At 41.4% G+C, this 23,775-nt stretch overlaps 1 protein-coding gene across 1 annotated transcript; it reads right to left on the minus strand.

The window, feature by feature from the left end:
* Nucleotides 1-1,141: 1,141 nt before the first annotated feature.
* FGFR4 (fibroblast growth factor receptor 4) lies at nt 1,142-23,487 on the minus strand. The gene is made up of 17 exons (XM_083352961.1): nt 23,361-23,487; nt 16,741-17,007; nt 15,930-16,019; nt 15,333-15,499; nt 14,426-14,549; nt 13,406-13,596; nt 11,279-11,417; nt 9,225-9,418; nt 8,249-8,394; nt 6,862-6,983; nt 6,619-6,729; nt 6,178-6,368; nt 5,021-5,143; nt 3,886-3,956; nt 2,801-2,938; nt 2,566-2,671; nt 1,142-2,432 (listed from the first exon to the last, which is right to left on the minus strand). The coding sequence occupies exons 1-17, from the start codon at nt 23,452-23,454 to the stop codon at nt 2,286-2,288; spliced, it is 2,421 nt and encodes an 806-aa protein (XP_083209087.1). The 5' UTR covers nt 23,455-23,487; the 3' UTR covers nt 1,142-2,285.
* Nucleotides 23,488-23,775: the final 288 nt, after the last annotated feature.

A 23,775-nucleotide genomic window follows, 5' to 3' on the forward strand; every position in this document is an offset into this window, starting at 1 on the left:
AGATCTCTTGTGAAACTTTAAACCCAGTAGATGGCTTGGGGGGTGGGTGGGCTAGGGAGGAAGAAGAGAGACAGCTGCAGTTACCTCCTGGGGGTGATCCTGTTTTCTGCCATAGTTGAGTGGTGGAAGGGAAGCATAGAAAGTAGGATATTTAACAGAAGAAAGGGGATACAGCCAGAAGGAATACACGTTTTAATGTTTCCTCAAAATACCTTTGTTCTACTTCTTGGTATGTCAGATCTTCTGGAATTGTAAGCAGGGAAAGGGACGCCTTTTGATATTTGATGGGCTTTGACCAATCGCTAGGAAGACACTAGGGTGGCTGTTTGGCCTGGAAGGCGGGGGGGGGGAAGGCGGAATAGTCCCACTGGGCTTTGCGGTATCCCGAGACAGATTCCCAGGCTCTGAAAGAGTGGCCAGTTGCTAGATCAATTTCGGGGAGATGTTGGTAGTGGAGTTCATGGTGGCTTAAACGGAACAGCAGCTAATGCAGAACAGATGTTATGCATGAGCAAACCCCGTAAGAATGGACACTCCACCATTAGCCTTCCCATACTATTGTGGAATACACAGGTGCACATGCTATGTGTGCAAGCAACTCAGACAGGTGCAGGTGAATGAGTTTAGTCCTTTTGGGGCTCAGATCCATTTCTTTGTAAAACGCAGAAGCAGCTGAATTTCTAAGGGCTGGTATAAATCTCACGGATCTCCTTAACTTTTATCTCCAAACTGAATTCCGCCTAGCAGAGTGTGTCCAGCAAAACAAAGCATGTAAACCCTTTCATGGCAGAGATGGCTCTCACTATAGTACCTCTGCCTCCATCTTCTTGCAACCTGGTATACTCTGGATGAGAAAGCTGAGCACAACTGTGTTGGCAATGGATACTTCAGGGAGTTCCATATATGGAGAGTGCCAGGTAGGGAAAAGCTATTACCGAATAAGTTCAGCATGCTACACCTGAAACTTCCTTGTATTCTCCTTTTATGTTTCCCAACAGATGAACTTTTGGCAAAATTGCAAAATTTAGGAATATTATGCTTAGGGATGACCTGACAAGACATCTGGCCTGGATGTGAAATATGGAACCTGCTGAATACTGTATGATGTCAGGCCAGAAACAAAGGGTCTTGTGGCCTTTAAGAATCACAAAATTGTTGAAGCAAAAGATTTGATGAATTATGCTCTACTTCCTTAGTTAAATAGCTGAAGATAACAACTCCTTCATTGGATCACTTGGGTTATGTTCACAAAAGCTCATGCTATAATAAATATATTGGAATTTGAAGTGCCACTGGATTCTCTCTTGTTTTAGACTAACTGTATTGTGCCTTGAAAAATCGAATCAACTTCTCTTCTACAGATCACGCGGGGGGGGGGGGAGGGAAATCAGATTATGGCTAGTTGTTAAAAAGAGAGTTTAGACACACAGTGCCTTCCTTTCTAAAGCTTCACAGATATTCATTTACACAAGAATCAAATTAAATTGCAACATTTGAACTTCACATAGAGATTTAGACATACCATCTGAGGCCAGACTAGTCTAGCAATCATTTCAACAGGAGATGCAGGGGGGGAAAAAACACCTCCAAGCAGAGGTTCTACTCCAAAAAAATAATTTATGGGTGCGGGTAATTCATGTGCATTAGAAGTGATATGTACATAAATATTTATCTCTAGGGTTATGTACAGAGGACATCAGGAACCAGAAGGAAAGGTCCATGTCCTAGGTAGGACATCCTTGTGATGGTGTGTCCAGAAAAGGATGGGACTGCCTGAGAAAGTTGGCTGGCTGACTCCTGCCAAATCATGAAGTCTTTTTAAAGTATGATTAAATTGGGAATGTATCAGAAAAAGAAGCAGAATACCCTGTGATGCTCCTAAGAGCTCCTGCAGTTAGAGAGTGCCCTTCTCTCCAGGACTAAGTTACTTCCTATTAATCTGGTCTTACTTGTCTTCAGTCAGCTGGCTGCATTGAAGGCTCAGCTAGAGCAACAGCTTTGAGGGGACCTGAGATTACAGGGTATTGAAGCATCGTGCCTGGAGCATCCGTAGACACATGTAAGGAAGCCATCTGGTTCTTGTTGATGAACTTTAGACAGCAGACGTCCAGCAGATTCCAGAAGCTTGATGAGACTTTTAGTTCTTGCTAATATAGCTCCAGGCAGTTTCTTCGACCAGGGACATTCTGAGAACTTAAGTTCTCAAATTATGTAATCCTTTAGGAATGAGGAAAAAAAAACACAAAAATGCCAGTTTCCCTAGTGTCCGTGGCCTGTCCCCCTCCTCATGTCCTTACATTGTGATAAGGAAAAAGGCAAGGAGTGATTGGCAAAGGATCGTGGGTGAAGACTGAATCATCAGAGGAACAGGTGCTAGTTGTGTCTTCACAGGATGGGGAATACTGTTCAAAAGGCATTGACAGGTCCAGATACTGGAAAAAACAAACAAAAAAAACACATAATCAGCATTCATAGGGATAAAGGCAAAATTCCTACTTTTTTGTTGCCAATAGCCAGCTGTTTATATATCCTCAGTGGAACCATCCCCTGGGAGTTCAAACCTACCTCATCAGACACAGCAACCAGGACTTTATCCAGTCCCTCCACTAACTGCTTAAAGGTGGGTCGTTGGGAAGGCACAGCATGCCAGCACTCTCTCATCATCATGTACCTGTTTTGGAAAAAGAGAAACCTCAGGCCTCTATTTTCCCCCAGAGTGTAGTCTATGGGACACGGATGCAATGCATCTGGAAGATGACAGGCTGGGAAATGTGGCTTCAGGAGGCCCAGGGCTACTTACAGTTCATGGGTACAATTGGAGGGCTTGTCCATTCGGTGACCTTCTTTGAGGAGTTTGAATAGTTCTTCCACTGGGATGCCAGGATAAGGGGAGCCACCCAGTGTAAAAATCTCCCACATGAGGATCCCAAAGGACCACCTTAAAGTGAGGAAAAGAGGCAGAGAGAAGGTGAGAAGGCTATAAAGATTTTCAGAACATACATATTTGGAAAGCAATCCATGGGGCAAGCAAACCTCAGAAGAGATCCTTCACAATGAAATGTGGAAAACTATTACAGATATTTACCAAAAATTATTTGGGACCACGAATGACAGAGCGCGGTAAATAGAAAGGTATCCAGCATGCATCCATCCAGGGTGGAAATAAAAGTATATTTCAGGGAAGAAGTGACTTTATACTGAATAGATCGATTACAGGTAGTTTGATGGACACATTGCTCTGGCTTTGTGATGAAAACTTTGATTCATGCACTAGGAACATTAGGGAACTGATATATAATAGACTCCAATTATTCTCCATATTTCTAGAATACTCAGGGGAGAGTTGCCATATGTTGTATTAGAGGCAGAGAAGATGTGCAAAAAGTCCCCTCTTCATTTCTGTGGACAGCTGGAAGGTACCCTTGTCTTAAACTCTAAAATGAGTTACAGCCAGTCAGTGTAGATGTTGTGGATTTAGGTAGACCAATAGGTTTTTTTTCCCCAAATAAGGCAGATTCCTCTGTTTTTTAATAGGTGAAAAAAAATCAAAGAGATGTATCTGAAACAGTTTGCAATATTCATCTGTAGGTGTGCAAACTTTAGATTTGATCCCCACAAGTTGATGGGAACACGAGAATAAAATTTATTTACAACATCCTAAAGAGTTATGCCTCTTTTCCCGGGACTGTACAGCAGAAGTTGCAATATCTTAAGACACCTGTTTTAAAATGTTGCAGAAAAATGCTAGGCTTGCACTCCAAAACACTTTTTGGAAGCAGATCCAAAATATTACACAGCACTAGTCACTATGGTAGTTTTACTAGGCACATTTCTATAGGGTGATTAGATAGTGAGAACCAACTCATCATGCACACTCGTACTTACACATCACTTTGGTGTGTGTACACTCTGTCAAACAGAGCTTCTGGTGCCATCCATTTTACAGGCAAGCGACCCTGCAGATAAACATGAGAAGCTGTCAGTTCATTGCCGCTTTTTTTTTTGAGTGACAGAGCAGCTCTCACAAGTTCTCCCCTTCTCCTGCCAATGAATCGTATTGTCCCACAACTCAATCAAATCTTTTATTTTTTAAATCACTTTCTATACTTCAAAAGTACAGGGAAGTCCTTATTTAGCGACAATTGGGACCGGAAACTCCATTGTTAAGCCAAGTGGTCACTAAGGGCTTATAAACTTAGTTCAGCTTTCTTTTGCTTTATAGACAGGGAAAGTGATAAACGTTGAGAGCTGCTTGTAGAGTTACTTTTTCATCATCGTGGGAACTGCGAATGGTTGCTAAAGGAGGCAGTTGCTAGATGAGGGCTCCCTGTATAATCAAATAAACTTCACCGATAGATACTGCGGTACTTTGCTTCCCTACCATTGTCCCTGTTCCTCTTAAAAATACTGCCAGTTGCCTACACAGCCAGATTTTATTGGTGGTTCTGGCAGTGGAGAGTCACATCAACAGCCATCTTTTTCAGAACAGCCCCCATCCATTGTCTTCCACAAGGCCATCATAAAGGCGTCATAATACACAGTCCTTGCATTGACAGAGCACTGGAAAGGTTCCACTGCACCACTACTCTTGTCTCCATTGGCCAGTCAGCAGCCAATGGGCATGGCACAGTCAGTGTCTGAGCGCATTCTGTGCTTCTGGGGCTTGATGGTGAGTGGTATAATGGAAAAAGCTTGCTTATCCAGCCACACTGCATGTAGACAAAACTGGGCAGTTTGCTGGGTTTAATGTTCTAATGACATGAGTCATTGGATGGAATTGGTTTAATCTTACGCAAGAGTGGCTTGTTTCAAAATAAATAAATCTAGAAAAAATCCCTTGGGTTTAGATGACTAGATCAACTGATCCCTTCTTGCTATTTTTGATGTTTTGGGGACCGAGGTACCTAAATATTCTTAATTTACTCATGTTTTTCCCTATGATGCTTTGCATTTCCAAAGCACCTGAGCATAACTAGACCCTTTTGCAACCCTGCGGCCATAAAATGGTCTTTTCACTCACATTGCTGGTTTTCTTATAGTAGTCTATATCATGAACTCCACGGGCCAAACCAAAATCGGCAATTTTCATCACATTCTCTTCAGTAACAAGAACATTGCGAGCAGCCAGGTCCCGATGAATACACTGGAAGGAAAATGAAAGAGCTGCATCAAACTCCAAGGACTCCACTATAACCTTGACGTCACCGTAGATTAGTTTATTGCACCTTTTAACATAAACAAGCAGGGATTTTTTTTCCAGCTTTCTAATTCTTCTTCTCAGGCCTGATATATACAACACTGTTTTTATTCTTGGATCTCAGGTAATTCAATAGCAAACTTAATATGAAGTGGAATGAAGATGCCAGAGGATATAGTCAAGTATCAATCCATATAATTTTTCTGGACCAAAGAACATATTTGGACTGAGTCTTATGCCAAGAAGTGGTCTCATTTCTCAAAGTGGTTGAGATGATTGAGAATTTAATTGAACTTAAATTAATTAGAACTATATAATATTATTCCTTATGTTTTTAAATTTCTCCTTGTCACAATAAAAATGATAATTTAGTCGCCATTTTGGGAGGAATATTGTGGGCCCAATCTAGAATAGAATAGAATAGAATAGAGCTGGAAGGGACCTTGGAGGTCTTCTAGTCCAGCCCCCTGCTCAAGCAAGAGATCCTATACCATCTCAGACAAGTGACTGTTAAAAATCTCCAGTGATGGGAGTGCCCACGATTTCTGGAGGCAAGCTGTTCCACTGGTTAATTGTCCTGTCAGGAAGTTTCTCCTTAATTTCTGGTTGCTTCTCTCCTCAATTAGTTCCCATTGTTTCTTGTCCTGCCCTCTGGTGTTTTGGTGAATAACATGGCCCCCTCTTCTTGGTGGCAGCCCCTCAAATACTGGAATACTGCTATCATGTCTCCCCTATTCTTTTCTTTAGCCAAACCCAAGTCCTGTAGCCGTTCTTCATATTTTTTAATCTACAGGACTTTAATCATCTTAGTTGCTCTTCTCTGATTCCCCCCCCCCAAACTCTCAGCATCTAAAGCTTTTGTGGCTGTGAACTGAAATTATGTATTTCTGGATCAGAGCTGACCAATACACCCAAAAGGGTTTCTTGGAGCGCTATCGTGATAGATGGCAATGGACACTATCTGGCTAGATCCCTCTTACCCGCTTGGACTCCAGGTACTCCATGCCACGGGCTACTTGGTAAACACAAGAAACCAAGTCTTTGAAGGAAAGCTGCTCCTCTGGCATCTTGGTAATATCAAATGTGTAATCAGGTGTCGGAGGTCGGCGGGCTCGCAGATACTCCCGCAAATTCCCCTTGGCAGCAAATTCCACAATCACATAGAGAGGACCTGTAGTTACATAGTGTGATGGTATTAAAAATGCCTCCAAAATATGCTCCCACTGAGAGCCCATGTTCTCCCACTGAGAGCCCAGCATTCTGTCAGATCCTACAGTTGCAATACCCAATTTTCCCCCAATGAGTTCTGCTTCGTTCCAACTGAGTCATCCTTTCTCGATCTTTTGCCTCCCCAACATCCTCTCCCTTCCTGCAATGCCCACTGTGTTTTCTACCTCCCAGCCAGAAATTAAGTCACTCACCATCTTGGGTACAGACACCCAATAGGTTAATGATATTCTTGTGTTGGTCCATCAGTTTCATCATCTCCATTTCTGAAATGAGGTCAGCCAAGTCTTTATCTGTAGCATTATCTAATAAGGCAAAGAAATAAGCTCATATGATTCCTGAAATGATATGTAGAGCTATGTATTTAAGAATACCGCCAATAATGAAAGGACAGAAGTGAAAAGGATGCGGCTTTGGGCCCTATAAATTACATTTACCTTTCAGCATTTTAACAGCAACAGTGAGAGGACGTTCTGGCCGTTCTGGATCAATCCCATAAGCTTCTGCTCTCACCACCTGCCCGAAACAGCCCTCACCTAAGGGCTTGCCTAGCACCAGCCTAGGAACAAAAAAAAGACAACTTCAGAATCGGGAAGATGTGCCAACATTAACAAGGTGCTGCAGGGCTGCAACCTTGATTAAAAAAACCAAAAAACTAAATAGACTGTAAGTGTTGTGTCTTAGGCTGATCTATGAGTTACTAAAGTCACAATGGATCCTTTTAGCTGTGGAATATTATTCTTCCAGGTGTCAGACTAGTGCGGATATTGACTAGCTTTCAATAACAAGTACGGGTAGTCTTCAACTTACAGCAGTTCATTTAGTGACTGTTCAACATTATGTCACTGAAAAAAAGTGACTTATGACCATTTTTCACACTTACAACCACTGCAGAATCCAGATGGTGATGTGGTCGAAAATCAAGACAGTTGGCAACCAACTCATATTTACGACAGGATCATGTGATCCCCTTTTGCGACCTTCTGACAAGTGAAGCCAATGGGGAAGCCAGATTCACTTAACAACCATGCTACGAACTTAACACCTGCAGTGATTCACTTAACAACTGTGGCAAGAAGGGTCATAAAATGGGGCAAAATTCAGTTAACAAATGTCTCATTTAGCAACATAAATTTTGGGCTCAATTGTGGTCGTAAGTCAAGGACAACTGTAGCAATTCCTTTTCAGTAGCTTTCAATTAACAGATGGTCCTATATGCCAGAAAGGAGTGACTGAAGGGCAACTCTGACATGGACAAATGTGGCATATCTGATTGCCCTGGGATAACTGTGATACTTGAGTTTTTTTGTCTCCTGCACACTTTGTTGAGGAGCAGTGTTTCACAAGTGAACATTCAGCTGTAATCCTACACATCTGGGAGGCCTTAGCTTGTGGAAGTCTGTTGTAAAATGAAGATGGTAGCTTTGGCTCAATTCACATAGACAGGAATAATGTATGCTTACATCATTTAACTGGCAACACAGATGTGTAACAAAGCAAGTGTGACATATTCCTTCTTTATTTGTTCTGAGTGAGGTAGTCATTTTGGAACTATCATGTTACCAATAATTACTAAGTTCTCTCTCTGTACGAACATAGAAAACTTTAGTCTGTGGATATCTTGATATAAAAAACTTGGTAACAGCACAAAATGTAGGAACCAGCTCCTTGTAGTAGAATAAATAGAGACCTTGATAAGGAATTATAAGCAATTTTTTCCCTTTTCCATCTTTTAACAGAGCTTCAGTTTGTTAAGATATTGTAAAAGTAGCTGTGCTTCTCCAGCAGCAAATGCAGTAAAAACCCACTTCCTTATATCCATACCTGTCCCGTGGGAATTCCCACTTGGAATCCAATGGCAGTTCCACTTCCATAACCCCAGCTAGCATGGGAGTACAGCTTGAGGAGAGGCGAGTAACACGCATTAGTGATGTTGTGGACTTCCCTGAGGAGCTTGATTCCAAGGAGAACTATGAGGCAAACCAAGGACACATTAGAATGGTCCCTGAATGTGGTTCTCTTCCAGAGCAGCAAGAGACTGGACGCAAGTTTGATAAAATTCAAGTAACAAAATGCCACAGGTGACATAGCAGAATAGCTACATCTAATACACTGGTCCATCTACTAATATTCTGTCTCTCCACAACTGGTTTGACTCTTAAATGAGGTCTACACATAGGAAATCAGCAGATCTACCTTAGTAGATATTGAGAGATCTTTTGGGAGCCCTTAATGATGTAGGGAACTTGTATATTACAATCATTTGGTGTATCACAGATCCCTATTGTTTATAATCAACATCCATACTTATACAGGTAGTCCTCGACTTACAATAGTTCATTTAGTGACCATTCAAAGTTACAATGGCACTCAAAAATGTGAATTATGACTGTTTTCATAGTTATGACCTTTGCAGCATCCCCAAGATGATGTGATCAAAATTCAGAAGCTTGACAACTGACTCATATTTACGACGATTGCAGTGTCCGGGGGTCATGTGATCACATTTTGTGACCTTCTGACAAGTGAAGTCAATGGAGAAGCCAGATTCATTTAACCACCAGGTTACTAACCTATCAACTGCAGAGATTCACTTAACAACTGTGGCAAGAAAAATCGTAAATTGGGGCAAAACTCACTTAACAAATGTCTCACTTAACAACAGAAATTTTGGGCTCAATTGTGGTTGTAAGTCGAGGACTACCTGTAGATAGCTTCACTCATGATTGGGGAACTTTTAAAATTAATTCAGTGATTAATTGCCCTGTTACTTCAGTAGATCAATGTTTCTGCTACATACCTGTCGGATAAGAGGAAATTTGGAGAGTTTGTGCACAGCCATTGGTTCCAGAGGCTGCTTGCTTGGCTGAATCTGCATGCGGCATAAAACAACAATGACAATAGCCATAGCAATAGCTAATGACCCTGAAGTGTAGATAATTATGTCAGTGTACTTGATTTCAGGGGCATATACTTCTTCAACTTCTTCTTCATCTGCAAAGAGCAAATAAATCTTCAGTTAATTAATTCTGTAATTAAATTAACATTGAACACTGTCAATACCTGAATACGTTTCTGGAGATGTTAAAAGCAGAGGGGAAAAATATTGAATTGTTTAGTGTGGTTGGTCTCCTTCGAAGACAGCTATTTGGAACTGCTATCAAAGCCACATATAATTCTCTTTTTCTGTTTAAGAATGTGATCTTCCATAATAAATCATCTACAAATCTGTATTTTAAGAAAAACTCCAAAATGTGCACATATTCATATGACATTTATTATTGCTGCCAATCATTTCTTAGCAAATGTATTTAAAAGGCCCCAGATTTATGTTCACATTTAGATTTTATTCGTTTCAGTTTCAGTCATGAAACTGACAGAAAAACAAATTCATAACTAGCTATACTGTTTTCCACATTAAAAACATATTCTTTATTCACATAATAACATCGTGTCTTATCACATTTCCTTAGTTGTCATATTATTGTTCAATTTTTTCAAAGTTGTTTCTTATCAGAGAGGTGCCTGGCAATGTATATGTGAATGAAGTCTGTCAATGAATGATTTGGCTCATGCCTCATTTAGAGATGAAATAAGTTTAAAAGTTCCTTCAAAGACAAGTTGGCCTGCCTTTGCCATTCTCTGTATGGAGTCAGATAACTTTTGTGTTGGTTTGCATTTAACATGGTGAATATAAGCAGGTTGTTGTTTCATGTCAGTATACTTTGTTAGAGGGTTGGTTCTGCACTGGGTGGTGATGTCCTTCCTGCCTTGGGGGCTGCCATTGTAATGATTTCCTGAGATTTCTGAAGCAAAGGTTCAGAAGTTTGACCATTATTGGACATGTTAAGCTGCAAATGTCCCTCCCTCCCTCCCTCCCTCCCTCCCTCCCTCCCTCCCTCCCTCCCTTCCTTCCTTCCTTCCTTCTTTCCTCTCTTTCTTTCTTTCTCTTTCTTTCTTTCCCTTTCTTTCTTTCTTTCTTTCTTTCTTTCTTTCTTTCTTTCTTTCTTTCTTTCTTTCTTTCTTTCTTTCCCTTCCTTGCTCCCTCCCTCCCTTCCTATCTTGTTTCCCGCCCAGCTTGCTGTGAGCAATGTTCTTGGTGTGGCCAGTTATCTAAGTCCCGTTATGGTTCCCAGGGTTTTAGGCAGTCAAAACTTTCCTCTTGTCTATCAGCAGCATCCAGCTTTTTATTCTTTGAAGTTTCTGGGTGTTGTGCTATTTTGACAAGGGGTAGGGGGAGGAATTTGGGTCCAGGAGACTCTATGTTGATAATGTGCATACCTAGATTCCATAGGTCAGAGGATGGGGGCTGCCAGACCAACAGGCCTTTCCTTAAAGCAGAGGTGGGGAACGATGGCCCCTTTATGACTTGTGGACTTGGCTGGCTCAAGAATTCTGGGAGTTGAAGTCCACAGGTCATAAAAGGGCCATCATTCCCCACCCACCCCTGCTTAAAGTGATAGCAACTGCCTTGGATAATTGGTAAAATCAAATCAATTAGAGCTTTGGCTGCTTTACATGTTGCCAATAGAGTTCCTCTCAAATTATCCAATCTTTTAATAATATCAGCTTAATCTGACAAGGCACAAAAATAGTTAATCAGATTTCTTTTTTCAGGAGGTCATCTGTGTACTGTCTTGCTGAAGGCTGAGCAAACTGTTTGTCTGAGCCGTAATATCTTGGGGGCAGAACTGGTCAAATGGCCTTGGGGTTATCTAAAGTTGAGTGTGTGTATCTGTGTCTGTGGGTCTGTGTGTTTTGTACTCTGTTCCTATCAAGAGTTTAGTTTTAACAAAGTGACCACAAACAGCTTTCTTACAAGCCTGAAATGTGCTACCCTTTTTTGTTCCTCACCTGGAAGCACAGTAAGCCAGGCGGATTGGTAGGACAAGCCGATAGAATTTCCAGCCAGGCAGGTGTATTCACCAGCGTCCTCCATGGAGACATTCTGCAAGTAGAGGACTTCCACTTCTGAGCTGTTAATATCTGCTGTCTACCAGGGTGAATGCCGAACAGAAGCAAAAGACAGACCAACATTAGTGGTGAGCAACACAAGAGAGTTGTCCAAGAATCTCTTTGGTTGAGGAATAATTTGCTTGCTTCTAATATTAATATGTAATAATGATCTAATATTATTTCAGCTCATCCCACCTGGTCAGGCAGAGAAGGTTTGTGTCACACACCATCAATCAAAGAATTCCAACTGGTAGGATTCAGGAGGAGAGCCTTCTCTGCCATTGCCCCTGCCTTCTGGAACATTCTCTCCCCCAGAGGTGAGGTGGTCCCCCACTCTCCTGGCCTTCCAGAAAAGACATGAAAACATAGCTCTGTGGCCTTGGGTGGATTGGACAGAGGAGCACAGAGCTGTCAGGCCGGTTAGCACCTTGAAACCCCTCCCTTCGCCTTTTAATTAATGTTTAGTATTGAATTTTAATAAACCTTCCTCTTTTAAATCTCATATACTGTTTCTATGTTTCAATAATTTATCTGCACACCACTCAGTCTCTCTGTGAGTTTCAAAATTTGATAGATAAACAAAACTTATCATATGTATGTGAAGGTCCACATTTCCACATCTCTGAGGAAGTTATGCTATACATGCATTATACTTATTGCTAACTTTTATTGTTTATAAGGGAGGTTTTTTTAATAAAAACCCTATGAGAGTCTGGTTTCTAGCTAGAAAAGCGTTAAACTAACAATAGGTGGGGGTTTTTTCCCCATAAGAGATTTTGTTTATATTTTTCAATTCAGTCTACTAACAGTTAATAAAAATGAAAATATCACCATGTTTGGACCCTGCCTTTCTTTTAAGGGAACCAACAAAGATATCATATCTTTCTTTAAAAAGAAGTCACTGGATTGCAGTGGCTGTATAATTACAATGTGCCATCTTCATTGAGCATGCCTTAATTTGCAAGGTTATAGGTCAGCAACAAGAACAACAACAATAATAAAGTTGGGAGGGACACTGGAGGTCATCTAGTCCAACCCCCTGCTCAGGCAGGAAACCCTATTCCATTTCAGACAAATGGCTGTCCAGTCTCTTCTTTAAAACTTCCAGTGTTGGAAGTTTTGGAGGCAAGTTGTTCCACTGATTAATTGTTCTAATTGTCAGGAAATTTCTCCTTAGTTCTAGATTGCTTCTCTCTTTGGTTAGTGTCCATCCCTTGCTTCTTGTCCTGCCTTCAGGTGCTTTGGAGAATAGCTTGACTCCCTTTTCTTTTTGGCAGCCCCTGAGATATTGGAACACTGCTATCATATCACCCCTAGTCCTTCTCTTCATTAAACTAGACATACCCAATTATTCCAGCAACTGTTCCTTATATACTTTAGTCTTCAGTCCCCTAATCATCTTTGTTGCTTTATAGAGTCTCAACATCTTTTTTACATCGTGGTGATCAAAACTGGATGCAGTATTCCAAGTGTGGCCTTACCAAGGCATTGTAAAGTGGTATTAACAATTAAGGTGATTTTGATTCTATCCCTCTGTTAATGGAGCCCAGCACTGTTTTGGCCTTTTTGGCAGCTGCAGCACACTGCTGGCTCATATTTAAGTGATTGTCCACTAGGACTCCAAGATCCCTCTTACAGTTGCTACTACTGAGCAAGGTACCACCTATACTATACCTGTGCATTTGGTATAGTATAGGTGGTACCTTGCTCAATAGTATTTCCAAATTAAAACCACTGGAAGCAAAAACATCCATGTCCAGCCTTGAAATGAAAGGGATCTGGAGAAAGTGACATTTGTGTCAACAGAATTCTTCAGCATGGACAGAGAGTAAGATCCTTGCCTACAACCCCTCATTTCTTCTTCATCTGCTCCTTGAGGAAAACCAATTACTGATTAACATCCAAATGGTGAAGATGTGGCCTCTATAACTCTGCCAGCTCCATCATGTTATAAATATAAATATCACTGAGCAACATGGTTTATTGTTTACCACTCCCATTTCCAAAAAAAGTAAATCTGGTTACCTTAAGGATCTGCACGTAGGGGACTCCATCTGGACCAAAACTGCTGCCATTCACTTTGATGTGTTTAAGCCACTGTATGTGGGGCTGTGCATCGCTATATACCTTGCAAAAGAACTCTACATCACTCCCCATCACTGCTGTGGTATTGGCAGGCAGCCCAGCTTGCAAGATAGGTCTGTGTGGAGACCTCTCTGTCAAGAAACAAACAGGGAAAATGTCCAGTTGTCCAGCACAGCTGAAGGGAACCATATTTCTCAAGACAGGTTACTGTTGGAGTCTCCAATACATCAATCTCTGATCGTGATTCAGAACAGGCCAAAAGTACAAAGCAAAATCAGCTAAGAAACACCCATCCAATAGTAGCAGTTTGCAATCTTCTTAACACAGCACTACTAATGGTCTTGCCCCAAAACCTGGTGGAATCATATTTTTTCCCCACCATAGACCAGCAAAACTTGCTATGCTTCTGATGTTACATAATACCACAGGAAGACCTCCCACCCAGGGCTGGCTCCAGAGACTCTGGGGCGATTAAGGATAACCCCAGAGAAGGCTGATAATAAAGGATGTAGAGATAAGAAAGCAAATGCTTAAAGCTCTGCCTAGTGAATCAGGCAGGGTTAATTAATTTCATCTGACTTTGTGACCCAAGAGCTCTCTGTTTTCCTTTGAAGCTGGCAGAGGATTTGGTTTTTGTTTTTTCAATCTGGGGAGTCTGAGGTCAGGATGGTGCCTCTGCCTTCCTAAGAAAAATGGCAGGATGCCAACACCTGAGTTTTGCTCCCCCACCCTCCCAGCTCAGAAGCATTAATTAAGACAGGAACTAGGAACTTCTGAAAATGGTGATGGGTCCATTTCATTTTCAACTGTGCTCCATTTTATATCTTTGAATTGGTCTCCTTTATACAGAGTCTGAATATTTCTTATGGCCAACATGTTCCCTTTGCTTTGTGTTTGCTTCCCAACTTGCCATTAAAGAATAGAATCCCATTCAAGGTTTGGGAAGGAAGACCTTCTCACCTAGCACATCCAGAAAGTAGCTGTAGCGAATGCTGCCAAATTTATTCTCCACCAAGCATGTATAGTTGCCTCGATCGGAGGGTACCACGCTCTCCATGACCAAACTCCAGTGTTGATGCCTGAGCTGGGAATAGAAAAGATGATGCAAGCTATCGTTATCACTGGTGCGTCCTTTGTTTTGCAGAGCCATAAATTTTTCCTGGGCATGATGCTAATAGAATCTCGTATTTCAGAGGTGGCTATTTCAGCTGGTGGCAAAGTTAGGAAATACAGATAGTCCTCAACTTACGACCACAATTCAGCCCAACACTCCTGTTGTTAAGTGAAACATTTGTTATGTGAATTTTTTGCCCCATTTTACGACCTTTCTTGCTACAGTTGTTAAGTGAATCACTGCAAATGTTAAATTAGTAACCCTGTTGTTAAGTGAATCTGGCTTCCCCATTGACCTTGCTTGTCAGATGGTTGCAAAAGGGGATCATGCAACCGCGGGACATAGAAACCATCATAAATAATCAAGTCAGTTGGGAAGCATCTGAATTTTGATCATGTGACCATGGGAATGTTGCAGCAGTCGTAAGTGTGAAAAATGGTCATAAATCACTTTTTACAGCGCTGTTGTAACGTTGAATGGTCACTAAATGAACCGCTGTAAATCAAGGATTACCTGTACTGTTCTGGGAGATTTAGGACAGGGAGAGTTAAAAAGGGTCTAGTATTTAAGGCTTTGGTAATTCTCTTTGTAGAGATGACATCTATTCCTACACACAAATGCTAATCCCACCCATGCAAAGGCCTCGGAATCTATCACTAGGATATAGTTCTGCAAGGGGCTTTCATCATGAATAGTTTGGCTTCTTCTTCCTCCTCTATATTACATTAACAACCCAACACATTTAAGTCTTACCCGAATTCCTCCAATACGGTGCTCTCCACGGAATTCCCGCCCGTTCTTCAGCCAGCGGATAGATGGGGTGGGATTTCCTGAAGCTGGGCAGCGGAACTTGACTGTATTTCCTGCTGGGACTGCATGCAGCTTCTTGTCCATTCGATGAGGGTGAGTCCAATAGGGTGCTAAAAAAAATATATCACATGACCCTTTCAGGTTTTAGTGAAGGCTTCAAAAGTGTTGTGTTCTTGGGAACCAAAGTGGATTTTGTGCTACGACTGAGGCAGGGAGAGGATGAACGTTGAACTGGCTTCCAAGAAAACAACAAGAGCTTAAAGAACAGAAAATGTTACACAAGCACTCAACAGTGTGGCAAAATGAATGACAGCACTGCATTCATTCCGCCAGGAATACACAACATTCTGAAAGACATCAGTGTAGGCCATGTCGTGTGCCATCCTTGGTAGCAGAGTGATGGTAATAACCCTCCCACCCTTTGGGGTTCCTTGACATTTTTGCAACGGGAGGGAAGATATCTGGCTATAGTCTTCCCTGTCTTTGCTCCTTAAAGGGTCTTTGCTCCACAACACTGAGGATAATGACCCCAATACTAACCTCGATGGGCCTGTGCAGGCTCCTCATTAGAATCAATGTGAGCATTCTCCACATCACTGTCTTCATCATCATCCCCTGAAGCCAATGAATCTAAAATCAGAATGAGCAGAGGTGACACTTTGTAGTAAAACACCCCCAAGTAATTATGGGACAGTGGATAGATGCCACATATTAAGGGTTGGGTTGTTTGTTTTTTTACTGTTGTACCAGCACTTTTTGAGGGGAAGAAGCAAAATGTTAGGTGGATGTAAGGAACAGCAGTTACAAAGGGCAAATAAAGAGAGTTGGCACTGCAGTGCTAGATTTGTACACCATGAGTTACATTGTAGATGTTGTTTTGCATGGGAAGCTCCACCTTATAGCCATCCTTGTGTTTTGGAAGATGTCTTCTAAAGGCTTAGAATTAAAGTGTTTGTGAAGACCCTGTTACATTTTCTTTAGTTATGGTTGTTTTCTAATTTGAGTGGTTATTAATTTCTTGTTGTGTTTTTAATTGTGCAGCTCAATATTGTAAGCTGCCCAGAGTAGGCAGCCACAACAAATTTAATAAATAAACATGTACAATCTGAGACACTAAGATGGTTAAATGGTATAATGTGTGACAGTGCACAACCTCAACCTCTGAGCATCTCGGCTCTGGTCTAAAATCATACCATGTCTCCTGATGATAATATCCTGAGCTCAGTGGATTGTGTGATCTGATTCAGCATACATCGAGCTGCTTCCTGCGTTTCTTTGAAAATATTAAATCTCTTCAGATACTTTGAAACCAGTTAGAGCACTGCAATCCTTCCTAGTCTTATGCTCTTACCTACAACAGAGATAGTAAAATTACGCAGGCTTTCTCCAGTATTCCAAGCATGGCATGAGTATAATCCCGAATCTTCATAGGTGGCTTCAGGGATCTCCAGCAAATTTTGCTGAATGTGGATGCGCTCACTAGGGAGAAGTTGCTTATCTTCCTTATACCATGCGATAGCCAGAGTGTGATTGGTGCTGCAATAGAGCTTCAGCTGGCTCCCTGGATCCAAAACCAGATGCTCCTCTTCTGTCTCAAGCATGTGGCTGTCAAATATCTCTGTCCAATACAAAGAAGGACCAATCAGTGGCGTAGCGTGGGGGGTACAGGGGGGGCCGGCCGCACCGGGCGCAACATCTGGGGGGGGCGCATTAGATGCATTTTACTTTAATTACATCAGTATTTTCATAACAAACAATACATGTGCTTAGGGGGTAAGGGTTTCTTTAACTAATCTAGTGGAAGAGACTCGAGTGCTAAAATCCACGGGTTAGGGGGCGCAAATTACTTGCCTTGCCCCGGGTGCTGACAACCCACGCTACGCCACTGGGACCAATCAGTGCAAATGACAAGTTTTTCCTGCTCTACTGCCATCTTGCAAATACTGTACTATGAGCAATGTAATGACCCATTAACAAACTCTACAAAGCAAAGCTACTTCTATCCCAGCATCCAAATCTTACATCCCTAGTATAATAAGGCACAATGGTAGCATAGCAGGATTTTCCATTATATATGCCAGACTTCTTCAAGCAGGCACCCTTCAGATCTGATTAACCTGACTACTATTCTCATAACAATCCTCAAATAGTGCAACCAAAAGCTCAAGATGGAAATTTGAATTGCTACAGTCTCAATATACTAGGCAAGCTGCAGGCTGCAGAAATTCAGCTTAAGTACTCACTTTTGTTATTTCACCAATTCCAAAACCTTACTTTAGGAGAGCGGGAAGATCTTAAGCATAGCTGCACTTAAAACAGCAGCTTATAAATATGTCTTTGTCCAGATTTAACTTGGTACAGAAAAAAGTTTTCACTGATTGTATTAGTGTGCCATGCTTGCCCAGACATAACTTAACTGGGATTTATTCAACTGCTGTCAGAACATTCTGAACCATGAACTAACAACATGAGCTGTGTACACACAGAATCCTAAGTTAAAATACAGTTAGCTTTATAACTAGGTACGTTACAAAAGCCCCCCCCCCACCCGGTGGGGATCTTGCTAATGCCAGCCCTCTAGGTGAAACTGATCAAGAGAGTAAGATTTTGCTCTGGAGCAGAGAAGTGGCAATTTGATCAGGGAGGATAGTCCCAAACTGGAAAGCTGCCCAATATAACAGTCCTGAACCTGATAACAAAACTGTTTCACAATTTAGCCTCACACACCGCTGCCTTCAGACTCCTGTCTTCTGTGCTGCGGAATAATCTGATGCATGTTTGAAAATAAGCAGAGTGAAAATATTTCAAAAGTAGCAAGTGATGTCAATCTACTATTTTCAATTCATGCAAACCTTTCACCTTCTGAAGTCCATAAAGTTCAGATTAGAAGTACAAGATATATTATGCAACTAGAGACCTGCTCATACCTTCCATTTATTTTTTTTCCTTTTTAAAATGGGTATAAAAGATATATTTGGCACCTTAACAGCTCAAACTTAACACATATTTCTAAGTATTGTTTTAATAAAAGTATTAATCTGACAATGTTGTTTACGTACTAAATGTCATACATATTTTGCATTCTTATATTCCATTTTTCTTCAGAAACTTCTGTTCAAATATGTTCCCACCCAAGTGCTTAAACATTTTTGAGAATCCTGCATTTTTAAAATTAATTAAGAGCATTTCTAACAGATCTGGAAGGTAAAATTTGGGATGTGGGGAGCAGACTCATATGCAAGATATTCAGGAATCTTCTACAGTTACTCTCATTTTAGAGGCAAGCACTCAATTTCTCGCTTGCTCTCCAGGGTAAAACTAGCCAAAATGTTAGGTTACACTGGAAAAAATTGTCTCTTCTGTTTTGACTATGAATTAAGCACACAAGTCTGTGATTGTGCACAGATTCTGCAAATCTGTCATTTGGAAGGAGAAAGCAGTATCAGGTAAGCACATATACAAGCTGAAGGCTTACTGGGTGTTTTACTGTTGTTTTTTATGCATATAGGCTAAATAGGAGTTTAAAGTAATGGAGCTGTGGAAGAGTGTTGCTCAATTCCACTCTTTCCACCTTGGGATTCTCCAAATCCTGTCCATAATCCCTTTTGTTCTGCATTCCCTCCCTTGTCCCCGCAATGATGTCATCAAAGCCTCTTTCCTGCCAGTCCCGGGTTGGAGAAAGGATCCCAGGAACACTGAAGCATGACTTTTGAGCTGAAATCCCCCCTCCCCAATTCTCTCTGTGGGAGCTCTCAATTGAGTGATCAGTCCCTGAGCTCAAGGTGACTGTTTTGACAGATTCCAAAATGAACATGTCAGGAAACCCACGACCACTGCCCCTTCCCCCATTGTTCTGGCCCCACAGCTCCTTTCCCGTGCTCCCTTTGCCCCAGCTCACAATAGGGGCCAGCCCCTTTTCAGCAAAGGACTCTGGCTCTCTTCTTAGCTCTTCCTCTGCTTCTGCAGCCCAGGATGGGGTGGGGTGGGGCGGGGAGAAGAAATGGGACAGAAAGCCTTCACCATTACTCCTAGTTGGGCACATGCATGCCTGTAAGTCACAAGGAGGCAAACTGCTTTGAATCTGCAACTTTGTCCCCAGCTGCACCCATCCCCTCCTGGCCCCTCCCTTCCCCTTTAGCTCCCTCCCACACAGCTTTCCCTCCTCAGCCCAGAGGCTTCCCTCCTTTCCTCCGTGGCATGAGCGGGAGTGAGAGGTTTCACACTCAGTCGACTCCACAGCTTCCCGCCTCCCTGTTTGTCTAACCTGGATTTGAACTATAATTGCTTTGGTGACCCATCCTCCTCCGACGTTAGCTCCAACTGTAGGAGCACTGCCGGCAGCCCCTTCCACCAACTCGCTCCTGAAGCAAGTCTGCTGTCCCTCAGTGAAACCTGGTTAAGGCCAACCCACTTAGCTGATAACGCTCCCCCCTTTTTTCTGAGAGGACTGAGCTCCGGGCCTGACCCCACCCCATTGGGTCCACAGAGCGATGTGTCCCAGCCTGCTCCACCAGCAGCTGCTGCTGAAACCTGCTGCTTCCCATTCTAGGTAGCCCACTGGTTCCCTCCCCTCCGACTAAGTTGCCAAGTAAGAGAAATTCCTGCAAATGGTGTGGCTTGCAGGAATGTCCAGTTCATCCTCTCTCCCACGCGAACTTCAGGATGAGCCCTAAGATTTTTGCTGCCTGAGGCAGAATGGCCACTATATGGTCTATATTAAATGGCCACTATATGGTCTATATTAAATCAGTGCCGGAGATCAAAAGCCTTACAAACTGGGAATAAGAATTAACAACAGAATTCAATCATCAATGATTTGCTTCACGTTCATTAAATAGATACTCCATGTTAAAGTCTACGGCATTTTTATTTAAGTTAAGATGAATGTGAACTGATTCTCAATGAAATAGCATGCCTGTATAGATCAATTGCTGGCCTTCATCCTCAATGTAGGAATCTGGTCTTGTGCAGTGGGGCATATTCCCTTGCAGCTGTTCTTTACTTTAAAAAAATCATTTAAGGTAATTGCTGAGGTAATTAAGTTATCTGCTATAAATATTCCTTCCGGCTGAGGAAACCATTCTGATTGGAAAGCAAGCAGTGACCGTCCAGAGAGAGATTTCAGATGTTGGAAAACACCGTACAAATTATGTAATTTGGACCTTGAACAAATCTAGTAAAGTACAGTTGAAGACTGTTCTCAAGTTGCCCTTCTTTGTAACCTCATTTTCCAATTCCTAACTGACAATCTCAGGTTGGGCTTATTAGTGTTTAAGATCTTTCCAAGTAATTCAAAACCCTTCTACTGAGCAAGAAAATAATTTGTAATTAATATGAAATCTGGTAATGCTGACAACTCTCAATAATGTCAGTTATGGAACCCCAAAAGATGTCCTGTCATTTTGCCACCTAAGCAATGGACTTTGACAAGTGGAATCAGTGCTAAGCAAATATCTGGCACCTTCTACTTGGGAATAAAGTCCACATTCACTGTGAGACGACCCATTGAATTTGTCAGTAGGTTCTCACAAAGATTATTTTTATTCTTATACACAAGCACCATCGATTACAAAACTAGATCCGTTCATTAAACCAGATTATATAGGCGGAAGCTCCAGACTTTACTTTTATTCTCTTGATCATTTTTCCTCATGGTGCTTATCTTGCCAATCTCAGAAGAGATAGCAAAGAACAAACTCTATATCAACCATTACATTGCTTCCTCAGTCCATTAATACTGATTGCTGGATAGCAGCAAAGTTCAATGACCAGCATGATGTGACAGTAGGCTCAGAGGCACCCAGGCAGCTGGTTGGCACAAATAACAATTATCCCATCTGTTCCATGGATGGGCCAGTCAAGGAAGAAGTATCTTTTCTCAAGCATAAGTGAAAGTGCCAAGCACCTGGCAGGGTAATTTACTCTTATTCCACTAGGGAATCCCAGAAATGCAAACTTAAATGAATTAGATTATTCAGTGAGGTCAGTAAGACAATTTGCAAGGATGCTAGCTACTTATTGTAGAAACAACTCCAAAAATGTCAAACTATAACAATATATAAACATACACATATACAGACAGACAGACAGATAAATATAGGTACAGAGAAAGAGCTATAGATATAGAGATACAGATATAGACATATATGAGATGCATGGAACGCATTTTTAAATGTATCTGCATAGGTTTCAGTCCCATACCATTGGTCCACAACCAAACTTACAATGCACATTTCAATAAATATTACTTTGATTAATATGATAGCAGTCCTGTAATGTTGCAATGTGATACTTCTTCAGAGAGATCTACATCTTTCCAAGTGATTCAGGTGTGCTTAGTTCTATCCTACATTACACATAATTAAAAAAATATAGCTCTTTTACAGTCAACAATTAAGATAATTAAGAGGCAAAGTGAGAACTTGATGAAAAGATAACTATCCCTGTTGTAAAATGGGAAAGAAGATTAACAAAATCTTCATGACAAAGAAGCAGAAATGTGACACTATCAAGATCTTGCTTGTGAATAAAATTACTTTAACACAGTACTTAAAGACATACAATTGACTGCAGGAAATCTACCTGTAAATTTTATACTTGGCAGTCAGAATTAGGAATTTCCTATGTGCAGAAAATACCTTTGTAATTCTTAAATTCCAGGGAATAGAAAAACTTTAGGTTTATGGCATCTTATTTTTCCTTTTTTTTTACTAGAAGTTGAGATCTACCAGATGGAACCAGATGGAAAGTAATGTTTTATAGAGAGTCAGTGAAGAACATCTTTTTGAAATATACAGTAGGGATGTTATGCTTCAAAGCAATTTGCTTTTAGTATGATATTAGGGACGCGGTGGCTCAGTGGGTTAGGACACTGAGCTTGTCGATCAGAAGGTCGGCAGTTTGGCGGGTCGAATCCCGAGTGCCGCGTAACAGAGTGAGCGCCTGTTACTCGTCCCAGCTTCTGCCCACCTAGCAGTTCGAAAGCACGTAAAAATGCAAGTAGAAAAATAGGGACCACTACGGTGGGAAGGTAACAGCGTTCCGTGCGCCTTTGGCGTCTAGTCATGCCGGCCACATGACCACGGAGACGTCCTTGGACAAACGCTGGCTCTTCGGCTATGAAACGGAGATGAGCACCGGCCCCTAGAGTCGGAAACGACTAGCACGCATGTGCGGGGGAACCTTTACCTTTACCTATGATATTATACCTTAGTTATGCAGAAATACACTCCATCTTTTTCTTTTGGATTTTCTTTCATTTTAATAGGCTTTTTATATTAGAAGTTAGGAGTCAATGACCTTTGGAAAGTCTAATCACTCAAAGTTTATAAACAGATAGGTTTATATTTTATTTCCTTAAGGGACAAAAGGAGTATACATAGCATTCCCTGTGACAATTTTTCTGAACAACAACCTTGCCAGGTAAGTAGGGCTAAGAGATAGCAACTGGTTTAAGTTGCTCAGTGCTTCCATGCCTTGGGGACCTGTGTTCCAATTTTCATCTCCCTGGTCCTGTAGTCCAACTCTTTACTTAACTGCTACACCACGTTGGTTATTTATATTCCAGATGATTTACACCAAGCTCTTATTGTACAAAATATTCAGAACTAACCTTGGTTAGACAAGAATTGGTCTTGGATCTTAGAGATTTCCATTTCTTGCCACCGACTCCACTACATGTCTTTGACAAACTGTGTTAGTGATAACTTACTGTTTTCCATTAAGTATTTTTCTTCAATAAAGTACGAGTGATTAAAAGTCAGCAGCAATACTCTGCTGCTGTCCACTAATTTGGAGAACAAATCTGAAATGCCTCATAACTTGCCCAGATGATTGGGGCTTGTAAGGCAAACTCCTCAACAGATCAGTATCTTCTTTTAACACAGAAAATATCTTAATACCATTTTTCATATCCAGACACACTTACTTCTCCTAATTCTATCAGTAGCAATAGTTCCCAGTAACACTCACCTGGATCCCTGGTTCCTTCTGTGGAAGCAGATATCCAAGCACATATAGTTGCTACCACCAGAAGCCTAAGAAGATCACACCACAGGGCTGTCATCCTATTGTCTTCTTCACTTTGGCTCCCAGTTGGACACTCAAATGCTTAATTAAAAGAGAAAAAAATGAAAGTCACTCTTTTGTCCTCTAACACACGATCAATATGTATCTGTAACTATCCAGGATTCCTTCAAAAAAAATTTGGAGGTCAGTGTACAGGTACAATTATTAGAGCTTTAGACCCTGCAAGTATTACTTAACACTATCTCAAAAGAAAAGGCAGGGAATGGAATACATTCATATTTGCCAATCCAAATGTTCAAACATTCTCAACACTAGATGCAAACAACCCATTTGTGAAATGCTATAAAAGAAGTGAAAT

This window comes from Vipera ursinii (genome assembly GCF_947247035.1).
Source record: "Vipera ursinii genome assembly, chromosome: 2".
NCBI classification, from domain to species: Eukaryota; Metazoa; Chordata; class Lepidosauria; order Squamata; family Viperidae; genus Vipera; species Vipera ursinii.